The sequence below is a fragment of the Trematosphaeria pertusa genome, assembly GCF_010094035.1.
Source record: "Trematosphaeria pertusa strain CBS 122368 unplaced genomic scaffold BU26scaffold_2, whole genome shotgun sequence".
Lineage (NCBI taxonomy): Eukaryota > Fungi > Ascomycota > Dothideomycetes > Pleosporales > Trematosphaeriaceae > Trematosphaeria > Trematosphaeria pertusa.
Window position 1 is genome coordinate 1,147,673 of NW_022987213.1, and position 14,447 is coordinate 1,162,119.

The 14,447-nt window shown below is 55.2% G+C and overlaps 7 protein-coding genes across 7 annotated transcripts; 3 read left to right on the forward strand and 4 right to left on the reverse strand.

Annotated features, from left to right (window-relative positions):
* Positions 1-397: 397 nt before the first annotated feature.
* BU26DRAFT_500155 (MFS general substrate transporter) lies at positions 398-2,045 on the forward strand (the record flags this gene model as incomplete). The annotated part of the gene is made up of 4 exons (XM_033826480.1): positions 398-476; positions 540-768; positions 860-1,371; positions 1,432-2,045. The coding sequence occupies 4 exons, from the start codon at positions 398-400 to the stop codon at positions 2,043-2,045; spliced, it is 1,434 nt and encodes a 477-aa protein (XP_033689392.1).
* A 174-nt stretch (positions 2,046-2,219) lies between these two features.
* On the reverse strand, positions 2,220-3,954 carry BU26DRAFT_474611 (GroES-like protein). The gene is made up of 2 exons (XM_033825507.1): positions 3,354-3,954; positions 2,220-3,299 (listed from the first exon to the last, which is right to left on the reverse strand). Exons 1-2 carry the CDS (start codon positions 3,599-3,601, stop codon positions 2,225-2,227), a joined length of 1,323 nt encoding a protein of 440 aa, XP_033689393.1. The 5' UTR covers positions 3,602-3,954; the 3' UTR covers positions 2,220-2,224.
* Positions 3,955-4,142: 188 nt separating this feature from the next.
* On the forward strand, positions 4,143-5,941 carry BU26DRAFT_559089 (Nitrilotriacetate monooxygenase component A/pristinamycin IIA synthase subunit A; the record flags this gene model as incomplete). Its single annotated transcript, XM_033832656.1, has 7 exons — positions 4,143-4,188; positions 4,291-4,636; positions 4,684-4,696; positions 4,748-4,807; positions 4,860-4,887; positions 4,943-5,649; positions 5,717-5,941. 7 exons carry the CDS (start codon positions 4,143-4,145, stop codon positions 5,939-5,941), a joined length of 1,425 nt encoding a protein of 474 aa, XP_033689394.1.
* Positions 5,942-6,270: 329 nt separating this feature from the next.
* On the reverse strand, positions 6,271-8,005 carry BU26DRAFT_600110 (uncharacterized protein; the record flags this gene model as incomplete). The annotated part of the gene is made up of 2 exons (XM_033835150.1): positions 7,929-8,005; positions 6,271-7,880 (listed from the first exon to the last, which is right to left on the reverse strand). Exon 2 carries the CDS (start codon positions 7,804-7,806, stop codon positions 6,271-6,273), a length of 1,536 nt encoding a protein of 511 aa, XP_033689395.1. The 5' UTR covers positions 7,807-7,880; positions 7,929-8,005.
* A 314-nt stretch (positions 8,006-8,319) lies between these two features.
* Positions 8,320-12,031, reverse strand: BU26DRAFT_447167 (uncharacterized protein). The gene is made up of 4 exons (XM_033824647.1): positions 11,893-12,031; positions 11,614-11,842; positions 9,183-11,557; positions 8,320-9,131 (listed from the first exon to the last, which is right to left on the reverse strand). The coding sequence occupies exons 1-4, from the start codon at positions 11,928-11,930 to the stop codon at positions 8,444-8,446; spliced, it is 3,330 nt and encodes a 1,109-aa protein (XP_033689396.1). The 5' UTR covers positions 11,931-12,031; the 3' UTR covers positions 8,320-8,443.
* A 226-nt stretch (positions 12,032-12,257) lies between these two features.
* Positions 12,258-13,484, forward strand: BU26DRAFT_514313 (G-protein complex gamma subunit Ste18/GpgA). The gene is made up of 3 exons (XM_033827807.1): positions 12,258-12,845; positions 12,905-12,965; positions 13,019-13,484. The coding sequence occupies exons 1-3, from the start codon at positions 12,688-12,690 to the stop codon at positions 13,079-13,081; spliced, it is 282 nt and encodes a 93-aa protein (XP_033689397.1). The 5' UTR covers positions 12,258-12,687; the 3' UTR covers positions 13,082-13,484.
* On the reverse strand, positions 13,400-14,234 carry BU26DRAFT_137531 (uncharacterized protein). Its single transcript, XM_033819771.1, has one exon. It carries the CDS (start codon positions 14,140-14,142, stop codon positions 13,717-13,719), a length of 426 nt encoding a protein of 141 aa, XP_033689398.1. The 5' UTR covers positions 14,143-14,234; the 3' UTR covers positions 13,400-13,716.
* Positions 14,235-14,447: the final 213 nt, after the last annotated feature.

Consider the following 14,447-nt stretch of genomic DNA (forward strand, 5'->3'; position numbering starts at 1 on the left):
CGATGTTCTTATCGCGCCGCGGAACTTGCACTGCAGCATGCTATTATTTGCGAAAGTTAGGGTAGATGGCGTGCTTCCCTATCAATCACCAAACTTGCAAATCTCACCGAAGCGAGCTCCGACGCAGGCCTAAGCAAGTCCGGGAAACTGACTCAAATCCTTGCGCGTCGGAAGAGTCTGGATTGCGGGCCCTCGTTTGGGTCGTGGCGCAAGAATGCGTGAGCAACGCGCTCCACGTGCAAAGTCGCTATAAAGACACACGGTGGCAGGGTAAAGCACAGGCTGCATCAGCAACCCGAAGCAACCGAAAGAACATATTCAATTTCATTGGTCTTTGTACATACGATCTTCGCGGTCTGTATAACTCGGTTGCTAACAAGAATCCGGTATTCGCACCATGGCGGAACCGTCACTCTCAAACCTCGAGTCCAGTAGCGACCTCCCAGCCAATAATACCGAGAAACGTGACCACCCCAGTACGTACTCCATTCCATTCCGCTCCCATTCAACTTATCAACTTACTAACTGCCGCCCCGTAGCGAAATGGCATCGATCTACCTTCTACAACATAACCATTCTAGGTCTATGCAACTTCTCAGCGCCCGGAATCTGGGGCGCGATGAACTCGCTCGGAGCAGGAGGTCAAGCATCTCCAGGGCTCGTCAATGCCGCAAACGCACTTACGTTCTGCTTGATGGTGGTGAGCTGTTACTTCTCGAGCGTGCTGGTGAAGTATGTGGGGATTAAGGGGGCGTTGGTGTTTGGGACGTAAGTCCTTCTATCTACTTACTCCCTCGCACTGCTCTTGCTCATGGAAATCATGATTATTCGGGTGGATTGTTCTAAAGGCGGATTCTAGCATCGGCTACGCCCCCTTCGCAGCAGGCCTGTACACCAACAATCGCTTCGGCACCACCTGGCTCACCCTCTTCGGCGCCGCCCTCTGCGGCATCTCCGCAGGCGTCTTCTGGATGGCCGAAGCCGCAATCGCAATCGCCTACCCCGAACCCTGGAACAAAGGGAAAGCGCTGGGTTACTGGCTCACGTACCGTCTCGCGGGGCAAATCCTCGGCGGTGCCATCAACTTAGGACTGAACGCGGACCGCAACCAAGCCGGAAAAGTGTCGTACACGGTTTATCTGGTTTTCATTGCGCTTCAGGCCGCGGGACCAGCAGTGGCCTTGCTGTTAAACAAGCCGAGCAAGGTGCAAAGGAAAGATGGAAAGAAGGTGGAATTGAAGATTCTGCAAGATCCGTGGTTTGAAATCAAGGAGACGACGCGGCTATTCTTCACCAAGCGCTTTCTCCTCACCGTGCTCTGGATCGGCCAAGCCGTCTTCGCCGAAGCTGTATTTTTCACTTATCTGGCCTGTACGTTTGCAACGCCTTCGTCACGTATACAATTGGGATATGGCTAATGAGTGCCTAAAGTGTGGTTCTCCGTCCGCGCCCGCGCACTCGGCTCCTTCGTCTCCGGCCTCGTCGCTGTAACCGGCGGCAACCTCCTCGGCTTCTACCTCGACACGCACCGCATCTCCCTGCGCACCCGCGCCCGAGGCGCCTTCTCCTTCATCGCTGTATTCCAAGGCGCTTGCTGGATCTGGGTCAGCGTCCTTGTAACCCGTTTCCGCGACACTCAACCCACGTACGACTGGGCCAGTCCCGGATTTGGCAACGCCTTTGCCGTTTTCATACTGCTCACCGCTTGCTTCCAAGCCAACTACCTATTTTTATATTTCTTTATTGCGAATTTGGCTGAGGACGAGCCGCAGGTTATTCGGTATGCGGCGCTGTTGAGGGGCACCGAGAGTGCGTGGCAGGCCGTTAGCTATGGGGTTACGAGTGTGACTGTTTTCGCCGAGGTGGGGGCTGTGTATTGGAACTTTGCGCTTTGGGGTGTGGCGATTTATCCTGCGTGGCTGGTGCTCAGGCATTTTGGGAAAGATAATGAGAGTGTGATTGAGCATCATAGTGATGGGAGCGGGAGTGAGGGGGTTGAGGTGGCCGTGCAGGTGCAGCAAGACGGGAAGGAGACGCTGGGTTGAATCAAGATCTGGAGAAGAAGTTGAAGCGAGGCCTTGAAGCATAGTGAGGGTAGAGCGGTACTGGGGGAAGGGGAAATGGATGTAGACGTGCGATTGAGTGGCAACACAAGAGTAGAAGCGCTTTGATAAGTAGGCGTTCTGCTGTATATTCGAACGAAATGGAAAGATGTCATCGTCTTCTACCGCAGAACAGCAACCAGCCTTCCACCACTAACCTCCCTCTTCCTCAATCTGTCCAATCCCGCGTTGATCCCTCCAAGCCCGTCCACCGTTCCCAAAACATCCGGCGGCACCAAGAGTCCCTTTACCAGTAATCTCTCAGCCCAGCTGCAAAGCGCTTCGCCTACCTCGGGAATCTCGTGGAAGAGCTTAATCGGAACGCTGTGTAGAGCCACGTCTTCAGGGACATTTCCCTTGGGGAGTCCGGTTAGGCCGACCAGATGGGAGCGTGGAGCAGAGGGGTTTGCTTCTGCAGGTGTAGATGGTGGAGTAGGGAGCTTGGAGTTCAACTTCGAGGTTGAATATTCTTCCGGATGATTAGGGAAGCAATGAAGAGAGGCGAGCGAGCGGAGGAGTTGCGAGGCTGTCTCCTTGCCTTGTGTGTCAAAGCCAAAGCGGGCGCTGTTATTGGTTGCCGACTTGATGATGCTGATTGCGCGTTCAGGGTCGTGTGCATCTACGAGCAGATCAGGCCGAATATGATCGCGGGATGACAGACGCAAACCGTGCTTGCTAGAATCCACAACGGAGATGTTTCGAAGACCAGCAAGGCGCGCAAGTTGTTTCATGGTGTATGCGCACGTCGAGCTGCCGCCCCAGATGACGAGAAAGTCGCCTTTCTGAGCTCGTTCGTCGTCCCTAATTCCTTCGAGACATTCTTTGCGTATATCCGCTGGGAGATTCTCGGGATCGATACTCCTAACGAGCTTGAGCAGATTTGGCCCGCCTTCGATGTCTTCAAAACTGACGCCCATGCAGATTCCCAAAGCAAGAGCTGCCGCCACAAATGCTACGCCCAGTATCGATCCGGCCTGTGTGGAAATGTTGCGAGGAAGGCGAATAGTGTTAAAGGACGACGCTATGCTATATTCTTGGAACGCGGCTTTACGAAGATCGCGGTAGTCGGTAGAGGGAACAATGACAATATCGCCTTGACGTATGCGAGAATTCGTACGTGAGGCCGCTTGCACGACGGTACCGGTGAACTCACGACCAGCTATGTAAGGCAGTGTCGGGATACCGAAGTTAAAATCACTGCTATAGCATGAGCACTTTGATAGTGTGATTGCAGAGGTTGGATAGGCTTACGGTGCCTTCCAGTCTATTGGGTTGAGCCCTATAGCGAGAACTTTGACCAGCAGTTCGGTATCGCGTTTCGAGGTTGGTATCGGGTGATCGGTGACAAATTCGTAAGGTTGGCGCACTGCATATAGCAATAAAGCTGATTGAGTGTTTGACTGAGAAGCTTCGACATCGCCATGTTGGAATTGAGTAGAGTTGGGGTTGGCTTTGCTTGCACGGCTCCGTCTCCGCCATTTGGATATTGAGAAGACCATCGCGAGAAAGAGCTTATTCACGTGCCGGCTGATGGACTGAATGGGATGCGAGAAGATAAGGGTCTTGTACCACCTTTCTCAGGTAAGCAATTTAATCCGTGGATGTCAACAACAGTCCCGAATCTCCGGTATACCACGTTCTGACAAGCTAAGCGATGTATCACGTTCCAGGAAGCTGTTTACCGAAATGATACATTCAGAATCCTCCGTTCCCATGATTCTCCGAGAAACGACCGCGATAGTGGAGTTCGATAGGAGCCAGAATAAAAGGGGGCAAATGATTGCATCATTGCGGGGACTCATAATGAGCTTGCCGATGAAGTTGGGGTCTCGCTGCATGTTGAGGTGCGGCTTGGTGGTGGGGTTGAAACTGATGCGATTGCGTTCAAAGATGCTGCAAGCACATCATCCGCCCTAATGGAGCCACCGCGAACATCGGTCGTATCTGTATGAGCGACATCGGAAATCGACCCTTATCTTTAGACTTGGAGTATAAAAGTCTAGTTATAAGCACGACATCTGCCGTTCGATATGCGACATTATGGCCACCGGAAAGAAGTTGATCCTTAATGCTTTTGTGGAGATGTGTAAGTGCCACGTGACTTGGAATACGTCTGCTTCGTACGCCAGATCGTACTTCGGACACTGATTTGCATTAAGAATGACAAACTGACTCCGGTGGTATCTAGGCAGTGGGCACCAGTCTCCAGGGCTGTGGAGACATCCTGACGACCATTCGCATGAGTTCAATAGGGTTGAACATTGGATTGAGCTCGCGAAGTTGCTGGAGGAAGCAAAGTTTCATGGCATTTTTATTGCCGATGTGCTAGGAGGATACGACGTCTATAACGGAGACTTGAATGCTGCGATAAGATCTGGAGCTCAATGGCCTGTCAACGAACCGCTTGCCGTCATATCCGCCATGGCTGCTGCGACCAAAAGCATTGGCTTCGGGGTGACATGCTCCACGACGTATGAGCAGCCTTACCACCTAGCTAGAAGGCTATCGACTGTGGATCATTTGACAAATGGAAGGTAATGCGGTGCCGTCCAGACCTATGAACGTCGTTAATAAGAAGCAGACTCGGATGGAATGTAAGGGACAAGTCGCATCCATGTTTGGTTACTGTAAGTGACGTCGGGTAGATCGTGACAAGCTACCTCGATTCCGCTGCACGAAATATGGGGTTCAAAGAGCAACTAGAGGTACGTGCTTGTTCGTTATTCTGTCCGAGATCGAAGTCCTGACTTCTAGTAGCATGACGAGCGATACGCCCAAGCCGAAGGTTCGTCAAATCTCCTCCAACCCCGTCGCCAAACAGTTCTGCTAACCTTGTGCAGAGTATGTGAAGGTAATGTACAAGCTGTTTGAGTCGTCCTGGAGAGACGATGCGGTGATCTTCGATCGCGAGAAGGGGGTATACACGGACCCCGACCGAGTGCGAAAGATCAGTCATAAGGGGAAATACTTCACCGTGCCGGGGCCTCATATCTGCCAGCCCAGTCCGCAACGAACGCCATTGATTCTTCAGGCAGGGACTTCAAGAGCAGGCAAGAAATTCGCTGCGCAAAACGCCGAAGCCATCTTTGTCTCGGCGCATGCTCCTGCAGTGTGTGCAAAGAATATCTCCGAAATCAGAGATGCTGCCGAAGCGCAATTTGGCCGTGACAGGAATAACATCAAAGTTCTCGCTCTCGTAACGCCGATACTTGGACGAACAGAAGAGGAGGCTCAATCAAAACTTGCCGAGTACCGCAAATATGCTTCACTTGAGGGAGCGCTGGCTTTATTTTGCGGGTGGACCGGGATTGACCTCGGAAAGTATGGTGATGAGGAAGAGTTAAGACACGTTGAGAGCAACGCTGTCCGATCGACCGTCGAAGGCTATGCTCGCTTCTCGCCTGGGACGTCGAAGTGGACGAAGCACACCGTGGCCGAGCACGTTAGCATCGGCGGAAATGGACCTGTCCTAGTAGGCACACCATCGCAGGTAGCAGATGGCCTACAGATCTGGGTAGATGAGGCCGGTGTTGACGGATTCAACATTGTAAGTCCAGATTACCGAATGGAAACTTCCGTCCAAGGTCCAGTGGATAACGTAGATACAATGCCAGGCGTATGCACTCTTCCCACAGTCTTTCAAAGACGTTATCGAGCTGTTACTCCCAGAGTTGAGGCTACGAGGAGTGTTCTGGGATGACTATGCTGTTCTAGGCGGCACCTATCGGGAAAACTTCTATCGGAAAGAAGGGCAGAGCGGTCCGTTGGATGAGCACGTCGCATCCACATACCGCTGGAAGGCAGGGTTCGAGGCGAAGGATCATATAATTCCTGAGTAGGTAGGGCTATGATGATGAGTTCAAGCAAGTCTCCGCGGCTTGGGCCGAAGTCAGATTCCGCTCCATATCAAGTTGGGTAGGCTCTATTCAGAACAGCATCACATCAGCATTAGCCCCACGATTCTCAAAACTAAAGCTAATGCTATCTCCTTGAGCTGGCACTCACTTCCGGCATAGCTTTGCTTGTTTAGTAAGACTAACTAACCGGTCATAACAATGGCACTCTTACCTACCCCCTCTAGGCGTCGATCCACTCCTGCGATATTTGGACAGAACTGAAACATTATCCCAGGCACTGTGGCCTAGTTTCTGAAGAAGTTGTATGCAGATTAAGCACTCCTCCAAAGCACCCCCCATATAGCCCCCAAATCCCCATTCCTCGCCCTCAACTCCATCCAATACCTCTCATCCACATCCCATGCAAACGCATCCTCGCCCTCCCTCCTACTAACAGGCCATCCATTGCCTCCCGGCTCCAGCACAACCGGCAGCCCCTTGCCCCGTCCGTCTCTCTTCCCCACCCAACCCAACCTCTCCAACAACCCCGTAAACCCCTCCGTACTCCGTCGAAAGCCCTCCCAGTACTCCGCCTCGCCGTCCCATCCAAAACCCAGAGCGTTGGCATTCGGCAGCATGGTTAGGGGAAGTGGCTCCGCGCCGGGCTCGAGTCTAACGCGATGCCGCTGCAGCTCGCGGAAGCGGTCGAGATCCACGGACCCATAGTAAAGCACTTGCAGACGCACACGTCGGCCCGTCTCCTGCAGCATCTCGCACATCATCCAACTCGGTTCCCCGCACGCACAAGCGCACGGCTCTACGCCGTCAATCCCCTGCATCGCCTCAGCTACAGCCTCCCGCGCCATTTCCGGGCGTCCTTGCCCGAGCATTTCTTCTAGAAAACAAGCCGTTCTCTCCTGCGGCCACAACACGCTCCACTTCTCACCCTTTTGCCACGCATACTCCCTTCCCTTAACTACGTTCTGCACCGTCGTCAGCAGCCAGCTCGGCACCCTTCTCTCCTTCAGTCCACCCTCGTAAGCGGGCCATGGGGTCTGCGCGTGCACAGCGTTTCTCTCCACCGGCTTCCCCTTTTTAATGCGTAACTCGAGATTCTTCAGCCCCGAGAAGAGAATTAGGGAATTCGCGATGAAGGGCGTTCCGCGGTGGAAGTAGTACGTTTCTGCTTCGCTAAGATCGTACGCGAGGGATGTTATAGCGGAGAGTTGTGCGCTGGAGAGGATGCTTGTGCGTGCCCGCAGGGCGTGGAAGGTTTGAGGGGAGGTGCTGCGGGTTATGAATGTGCGGGTTGAGAAGGCGAGGAGGGTGGCTTCGAATCGGATTTTGCGGCAGCTGAGGAGGAGGGAGAGAGGCTGGGTGGGTTTCTGCTTCTGCTTCTGCTTCGGCTTCGGCTTGGTTGGTGGTGAGTTTGGAGTCTTCGCGGTGGGTGTTGTCTCTTCTTTTGCTTCGTCTGGATCTCCGTCCTCTGAGTGTCCAGTTGGCTCTGTCTCCTTTCCTTCATCTTCCTCATCTTCCTCATCCGCCTCGTCCATCTCCTCGACCCCCATATATCTAAACACCCAACCATAAATCTCATTCCTAATCTCCGCGGGCAGCATCCCCAGCAACGGGCTCTGCATCTGTTGATCCACTGGCCTCTCATCTAGTACCTTTGGCTGAATCGGCACGGGCTGCGGTGGTTCGAACACTCTCCCCGCCTCCGGTGTAGCAGAAAAGAAATTCCAAATTCCGTACGAGCCCGCAGGTGGCATGTTGACGAAATATATATAGCCTTCAAGTGGGTTAAGTCTCGTAGTGAAGTCGAGTCGAAAAGTGTTCGCACCGGAGACGAAGTTGGACGGTGACATTCAGGAACAACAAGCGTGTGGCACGATGCTGGCGCTACCTTGTGGCCTTATACGTTGGGGATGTATGCATAGACCCGAGGTTCTTCAGCTAGTCTCCGTATAGTAGGGATGTGAATGCCTACTTTGCATAGCGGCCGCACTTGCACAGCCTCGTAGCTCGCAGCGCTGCGAGCGAAGTAGACCAAGCGACGCTTCCAAAGAAATCCTAGGGAACAAGAGAAAGAAGTTGAGAAAGAGATACCTTTATACTATAGCTTCCGCTTAATTAACAGGTGTACACAACCGAAGTCGTTAAAGGAGGATGCCTGATGCTGCGTGGTGACGAATGCAATGTCGCGCACGGACTGCAAGTGCAAGCTAGCGTCAGCCGCAGACACCGCCACATCAAGGTAGCGAAGTATTGAGGCAGCTGTGAATAACGCTCTTCTACTGGTTGGGATGAAATTATGAGATGATGCTACAAACACACTGTGAATACTTTGACCCTGTCAAACTGTAAATGGACAATCCCGAACCAACTCCTGAATCGTCTTCGAATATACCTTGTAGGCAAATGAACGCTGCACTGAGATATCATGCACAGCACACCACCCAGGTTCCCACGTCCCACGCCACACTAATCTCACTGGCCAATGTACTAGCCTTGTTGAGTGCGCCTGAAGGCACCCGGCCTGTACTTACCATCGCTGGGGCCTTGCGCAGGCGGCGGAGCCTCCCGCTCAGTTTCTCGCCCCCGGGGGGCGTCTTGTTGAAGACCACGGCGCGCGGGTGGCACGTACCCTCCACCAGAGGCTGGAGACTGCGTCCTGGCCTTATCGCCCAGGTCACTGAACCGACCACGAGCGCTAGGAGGCTCGTAACGACCAGAAGGAGCAACAGGAGATTCGTTACGACCGGTAGCACCGCGCCCGCTGCCTTCGCGCTCCCTCCATCCACCAGCAGGGCTTCCCTCAGCGCGATTGCGCAGTGCAGGCGGAAGGTAGCCAGTTCTCTTGGGAGGCTCGGCCTCGGCGGCAGCAGGAGCAGGAGCAGGAGCAGGAGCAGGAGCAGGAGCCGCAGGGGCAGGGGCAGCGGCAGGGGCAGCGGCAGCGGCAGGAGGCGGTGGGGTTTGACCGGCAGCTTTCATGGCCTCGCGCTCACGCCATGACGGTCTGGCACCGGCAAGGTTGAGCTTCGGCCGTCCATCAGCGGCAGCAGAGGGCTCTGGCTGATCGCGGGAGACGGGACGTTCTGCAAACGCGCCAGCGCCTGTCTTCTTTGCGGCACGCCTGGCTTCCGCCTCCTCTTCTCGCTGGTGTTGGAGAAGCGCTATCTCGTCCAACCGTCTGACCAATGTGTTAGCTTTTGCAAAGTGAGTACCTAGGGGATATACATACTTCCTCTCCTCGTCCCTCTTCGCTTTCTCTTCGGCGAACTTTTGACGCCTTTCTTCATCAGCCTTTGCTTTAGCCTCGGCTTCTGCCTTCTCCCTCTCTTCCTGCTCCCGTTCCCGGCGTTCTGCTTCCTCCCGCTCTCGCCTCTCCTTCGCTGCCTTTTCCTTGATCTCCTGAACACGCTTCGCCTTCTTTTGCTCGAGCTCCTTCTGGGCGATCCTGCTGCGCTTCTCGAATTCGGCTTTACGCTGCTGTTTTACTGTCGAAACGAAGCCCTGGTAGCTTGGTACAAGCCTTGATAGGCGGTGCTTCAGTGCAACATCTTCCCTGTGTCTCTGCTCGGCCTCCTTCAGTTCCTCGGCCTTTGCCTTCTCGTAGGCTTCCTCATCCGCCTTCATCTGGCGCTTGTAGTCTTCCTTGAGGTGCTTGATCTCCTCTTGGCGATAGGCCCTCTCGAGATGGTCAAGCCTCTTGCCGGCAATACGTAGTTGCTCGCCGAGCAGGTTCTTCTCCTTCTCGAGAGCAGCCAGCTTCATGGCCCGAATACGTTGTGAGTCTAGCTCGGAGATGTCGTCCGGAATCTCAATGTCTATCTTAGTGCCTTGCTTGAGTTCCTTGAGCTGCTTCTCAATCTCCTCACGCTGCACACGCTCTTGTTCTGCCTTGATGCGCTGTGCTGCGCGCTGGCGCTGTTCTTCGGCAAGGCGACGGCTCTCCTCCTCCTTGGCTTGCTGAATGCGGATGAGTCGCTTGGTTTGCTCCTCGCTCTCCTTCATCTGCTGCGCTTTCAAGGCGGCTTCCTTCTTTTGCGTAATGATTTCGCGGCGGGCAAGCGTATCCCGGTGTTCCGCCTCGGCGCCCTGCTGTGTTCGGAGAAGAGCGGCCTCCTTTGCCCTCTGTCGCTCTGCGTTGAAGCCGGGGTCTACGTACTGGCAAGTGACGAACAGAGTCTTGGCAAGGCGGGTGAGCTGGGATCGGACGATCTCTGCAGGAGTGCTCTGGAGTCGCTGAACGGATCGAACCTCGCCCTCAGCAGAGCCAGCACCTGAGCCAGGATGCATGGCCTTGGCAGAAGAGAACACATCGGAGTCGAAGGTAAGGACGCCAGTAGCGTGGTCGATTCGAATAGCAAGGTCGCCCTTCTTGCAGCCATTCATGATGAACTTTTCAATGGTTCCGCTAGACACCTGGAATGGATCCGGGAACTGTGCAAGATCAAGCACGAACTTAATCTCCACCGAGTCGTAGACTTGCGATAATTGTTGGAAAAGACGGGTGAGGATGACCTGCTGCAGCGGTCCAATGTACTTCTTCATCTCCTCGTCCGCGCCGATCTTAGCCAAGATGGGGGAGATCTTCTTGCAGATGGAAAGCGGGTGGAAGTCGACTTCAAGGATGTTGTACAGGTCGCGGATCTCTGGGCGAACTCGCTTGAGAAGGCCTTTGCTGAGGGCGTCCTTGAACAAGATGGCACGCGTAGGCGCCTGCGACATTCCCAGCAGGTTGGTAAGGCGGGAGTTCTTGTTGTTCCTGGCCTGGTCGACATCCACTAGAGCACCCCTAGATCGCGAGGTGCTGATGACCGGGATTGAAAGGGCAGACAGAAGGACGAAAGAGGCAGCTTTAGTCATGTCAGCCTCGGTAACGGCTGGATTGTCTTTCTTGGGGCTTTGTCCAGATGCTACGGCTGTCGCCGACTGACGGAGGAGGTTGAAGTACCGGCTCCAGGCTGCAGCGTGAAACAGATAGTTTTCGGACACCAAGAAGATACGCGTGAGCTTCTCGAAGTAGTTGGCCATCATGACGTTCTTTGCCGGGCGCTTGCTCAAGCTCAAGAGGGTATGGATATCCTCGACACTCCTAAAGGCCTCCTGCCAGAGCTCGAGCTCCACCGCCACATTCAGCTGCTGGAAACGGGTATCGAGGTGGCGCTGCAGCGTGTCTGGGTCCGACAGGTTGATAGCGTGCATCTGGTTGGAGAACTTGGCCGCATTCTGGAGGTGGTTCCGCAGGAGCTCGCACAGACGGCGGAACTCGGTCTTGCGGGCGTACTTTGAGCAGAACTGGAATGCTTGGTGGGCAGTCGACTGGTACATAATCTCCAGGCGGGCATTGTTCTTGAAGATGTCCAAAACCGTGCGGTAGGTCTCCCAGAGGAATTTCAGCCACGGCGTTACAATAGCTCGGTCGGTGCGGTCGCGCGACTGCTCGCCGGAGACCGTAGACAGCAGGATAGACTCGGGAGTCTCGGAGGCTTCCAGATCGTCGACATTCTGGGTAGTGGAAGGGGTTTCGAGCGAGGCCTGCACCTCGTCTGCCTTGGCCTGCGCTTCGGTGACTTTCTGCTCGGCGAGTTCGATGAACTTCTTGAACACAAGCTGGGGCATCATATGTCAGTCATGTCTATTCCAGCTATAGGTGCCGTATTGCATACCTCAATAGTCCCGACGTTGGTGTTCTGCGCGGTGTTCTTGTACTGATACAGGCCGTCTTTCGCGAGTTTGCCTTTCCGGAGATCTACGCAGAGTTCGACAAAGAGGATCATCACCGGCTCAAGCGAGGCGATGGGGCTGTTGCGGGTCCGCTTGGATATGACATGCTCGTGGAGGAGCTGTAGCGCGGCTTGCGGCTGCTGCACTCCGATGAGTTCTTGGGCGCGTTTGCTGGGAGGCGTCAGTGGGTTGCATCATGCTAGCGCAAAGGGGCCACGCACAGAGTATTCTCAGGCTTGCTGTGTGGCGGCGGCGCCATGCTGGGCAGCTGGGGATCGCGGATCCAACTGCAGGTGACGCTTGGGGGCTTCGAAGCAGGCTCAGCGACGCAGCGGGGAGTGGTGTTGCACGGCTCACGACCGGACTTGTGATGATAGAGGTTGGCGAACGAAAATCAGAAGTGGGCTTAGGTAAGCGGGCGAGGTCACGGGACGGCGGCCCACTCCAGCCGCACGCGCACCCTCTTAATCGCTCGCAGGCCTCGGGCGCGCGCATTAAACCTCTGTGACTCCTCAGGGCTCGTCCGTAGGCTCGCCGTTTGTTTACAAGCACTGCATCTGCCCGGTGACGCAGAGCCGGGTGCACTCCAGTTCGGCGGTGAGGAAGGAGCAACGTTCATTTCTGGAAGGGGCTAGCTAGCCGCATTCAGAGCCTTACCGACACCAAGGCACCCCCCGAGCCCATTCCAACCTCCTGAGAGCCGTCGCCTATCCCGCGCCCGCAAGCAACAATCGTCGCGCAATCCGCTGCCACGCCCCATCGCAGCCGCCGCTCTGCACTCGCCGCTAGACCGACGCCCTTGGGCAAGCAAGGCTCGACGCCTCCGCTCCTTTACCTTCAGGCCTGCTCTGCGCGCTCTGGCAACGCCTTCCGCCGCAACCAGGCACGTCGCACCATCTCGCCGACAGACAACACATCATCGCACCTCGCTCCTAACGCCGTCCAGGCCGTGACGCCCTCTCCCTTCGACACTCCGACGCACCCGAACACGCCCCACCTCACCGCTGCCCAAGATGATGGCCGCGGCACCCTACGAGCTCCGCACCGGCGGCGATGGCAAGAGCAAGAAGCAGAGCATGGCCGAGCTCAAGCTGCGCCGCCTGACCGAGCTGAACCAGCGCCTGCGAGAGGACCTGGAGCGCCGCCGGATACCCGTCTCGGAAGCCGCGATAGAGTATGACCCCGCCGATTGGTAATCGTGAAAAGGCCGGTTGGGCTGACATGGGCGCGCAGTCTCATTGCATTCACGGACAAGGAACCCAAAGACTGGATGGTGCCGTCGCGATGGGGAACAGTGCGTGACCGAGTGCCTCTCGCTGCAGTAAGCCTGGCTGACAGCGACCACAGATTGACAAGCGCGACGACCCTTACGCTCCGCAACAAAGCAACGGCTGCTGCATCGTAATGTAAATCGACGAGAAAGAGTTGGGGGTGTCATGTTAAGCAATGGCGTTCGTGCGGGGCCTCTGACGGCAAAGTCTTTCATATACCTCTAGGTCGCGGTGATAATACCCATGGTAGACGTCCTGGGACCATTTTGGACGGACCATGTACTTTCAGCAATGTGTAAATTACGGAAAAGAGAGCACCGTCTGCCTTTGCAGCGCGGTAGGGATTTCAGGTGTGTGTTTAGTCGGCCATTCTGCCTTGCCAGGTATTTCGATTATGAGATAAAAAGCAGTTCCTAATCGCACTCGCACTCGCCCTCTTTTTTTGGTCCAAATGCCGTCTCACTGGTCTTCCTATGATCGCTCCTGGGCTAGTCTAGCTACTCCAATTGTGCAATTCAGAAGGCAGAGCGGTTTACCGGAGCCATTCATCTGATCTCTGGCTGGTATCTGGGGCAGCGCCATCGGAGCTGCCATGTACGGCGTGCCTCGTTTCTCGGGGATTTTGCCTTTCGCATTCTTCCTTCGAAGCGTGTTCCTCTCGCGTGTCAGCCCGGAGAGGAAGGTCGGAGGAATCGCACGGTCAGCTTCGATTTGACGGCTAGGCGAGATTGCCCCGGTCGTAACGATGAGTGATGAGCGCCCACACCCGTCGCGTCAAATTGCACAGCATGTTACAACGCTATAAATACCTAACCAAGCTGCTGCAGAATTTTGCACGACAATTCCAGATTCCTTTGAGCGCCCGAGCCATGGGCTACCCTTTTGTCGGGAATCTTCAGCTTCGACGCTCTGCGGCAGCCTCTCGAGCCGGCAAGATGCAGAGGCCCGTGTTGGATGCGGGCCCGGCTCGGCATGCGTTTGCAGACGGAGAACGATCGGAGGGTTGCGGGGGAGCATCTGATTGGCCCATGCCGGGTGGTGTTGAATGTCACTGCTGCGAGGGCTCGTTGATTTTGAGGGTGTGCTGTATAGGGTGTGCATGATCCCGCGATGCTGGTGATGAGCTATTGGACACCTTGTAGCTCCAACGATACATTGAGGCCCATATGATAGACTGAAGCAGAGCGGAAGAATACTCATCACATGTAGCACAGTACTCCGTCTGTATCCCAACTCGCTGGGTGCTCTCGTTGTTAGGGTCTGAGCACGTCCCACGCCCGCACGACTCAGGCTTCGTTTGTCTCGCTTGCCGGACTCCCTCAACACTATGACGAGATGCGCCGTTCGCCTTCGTTATATGAGCCGTTGCGCTCATCCGCGGGTGCAAACGGGGCAGTTGGAGTGCGCATCTGACCCCGAGGACGGCTTCTCGTAGTCCGCGGCGCGCCACATTATTCGGCCTATCATGCGGGAAGTTGGGGTTCGTAGCTTATCATGTAATAATC

What these genes read in the sequence shown, in the direction of transcription:
- BU26DRAFT_474611 (XM_033825507.1), bottom strand. Translation starts at nt 3,601, where the DNA reads ATGGTCTTCTCAATATCCAAATGGCGGAGACGGAGCCGTGCAAGCAAA. An exon ending in CCAATAGACTGGAAGGCACC is followed by an intron (nt 3,300 to 3,353) that starts GTAAGCCTATCC and finishes ATGCTATAGCAG; the next exon opens with TGATTTTAACTTCGGTATCC.
- BU26DRAFT_514313 (XM_033827807.1), top strand. Translation starts at nt 12,688, where the DNA reads ATGGCCGCGGCACCCTACGAGCTCCGCACCGGCGGCGATGGCAAGAGC. An exon ending in GTCTCGGAAGCCGCGATAGA is followed by an intron (nt 12,846 to 12,904) that starts GTATGACCCCGC and finishes ATGGGCGCGCAG; the next exon opens with TCTCATTGCATTCACGGACA. An exon ending in TGCCGTCGCGATGGGGAACA is followed by an intron (nt 12,966 to 13,018) that starts GTGCGTGACCGA and finishes CAGCGACCACAG; the next exon opens with ATTGACAAGCGCGACGACCC.
- BU26DRAFT_447167 (XM_033824647.1), bottom strand. Translation starts at nt 11,930, where the DNA reads ATGGCGCCGCCGCCACACAGCAAGCCTGAGAATACTCT. An exon ending in AGCAAGCCTGAGAATACTCT is followed by an intron (nt 11,843 to 11,892) that starts GTGCGTGGCCCC and finishes GACGCCTCCCAG; the next exon opens with CAAACGCGCCCAAGAACTCA. An exon ending in CCAACGTCGGGACTATTGAG is followed by an intron (nt 11,558 to 11,613) that starts GTATGCAATACG and finishes ATGATGCCCCAG; the next exon opens with CTTGTGTTCAAGAAGTTCAT.
- BU26DRAFT_137531 (XM_033819771.1), bottom strand. Translation starts at nt 14,142, where the DNA reads ATGAGTATTCTTCCGCTCTGCTTCAGTCTATCATATGGGCCTCAATGT.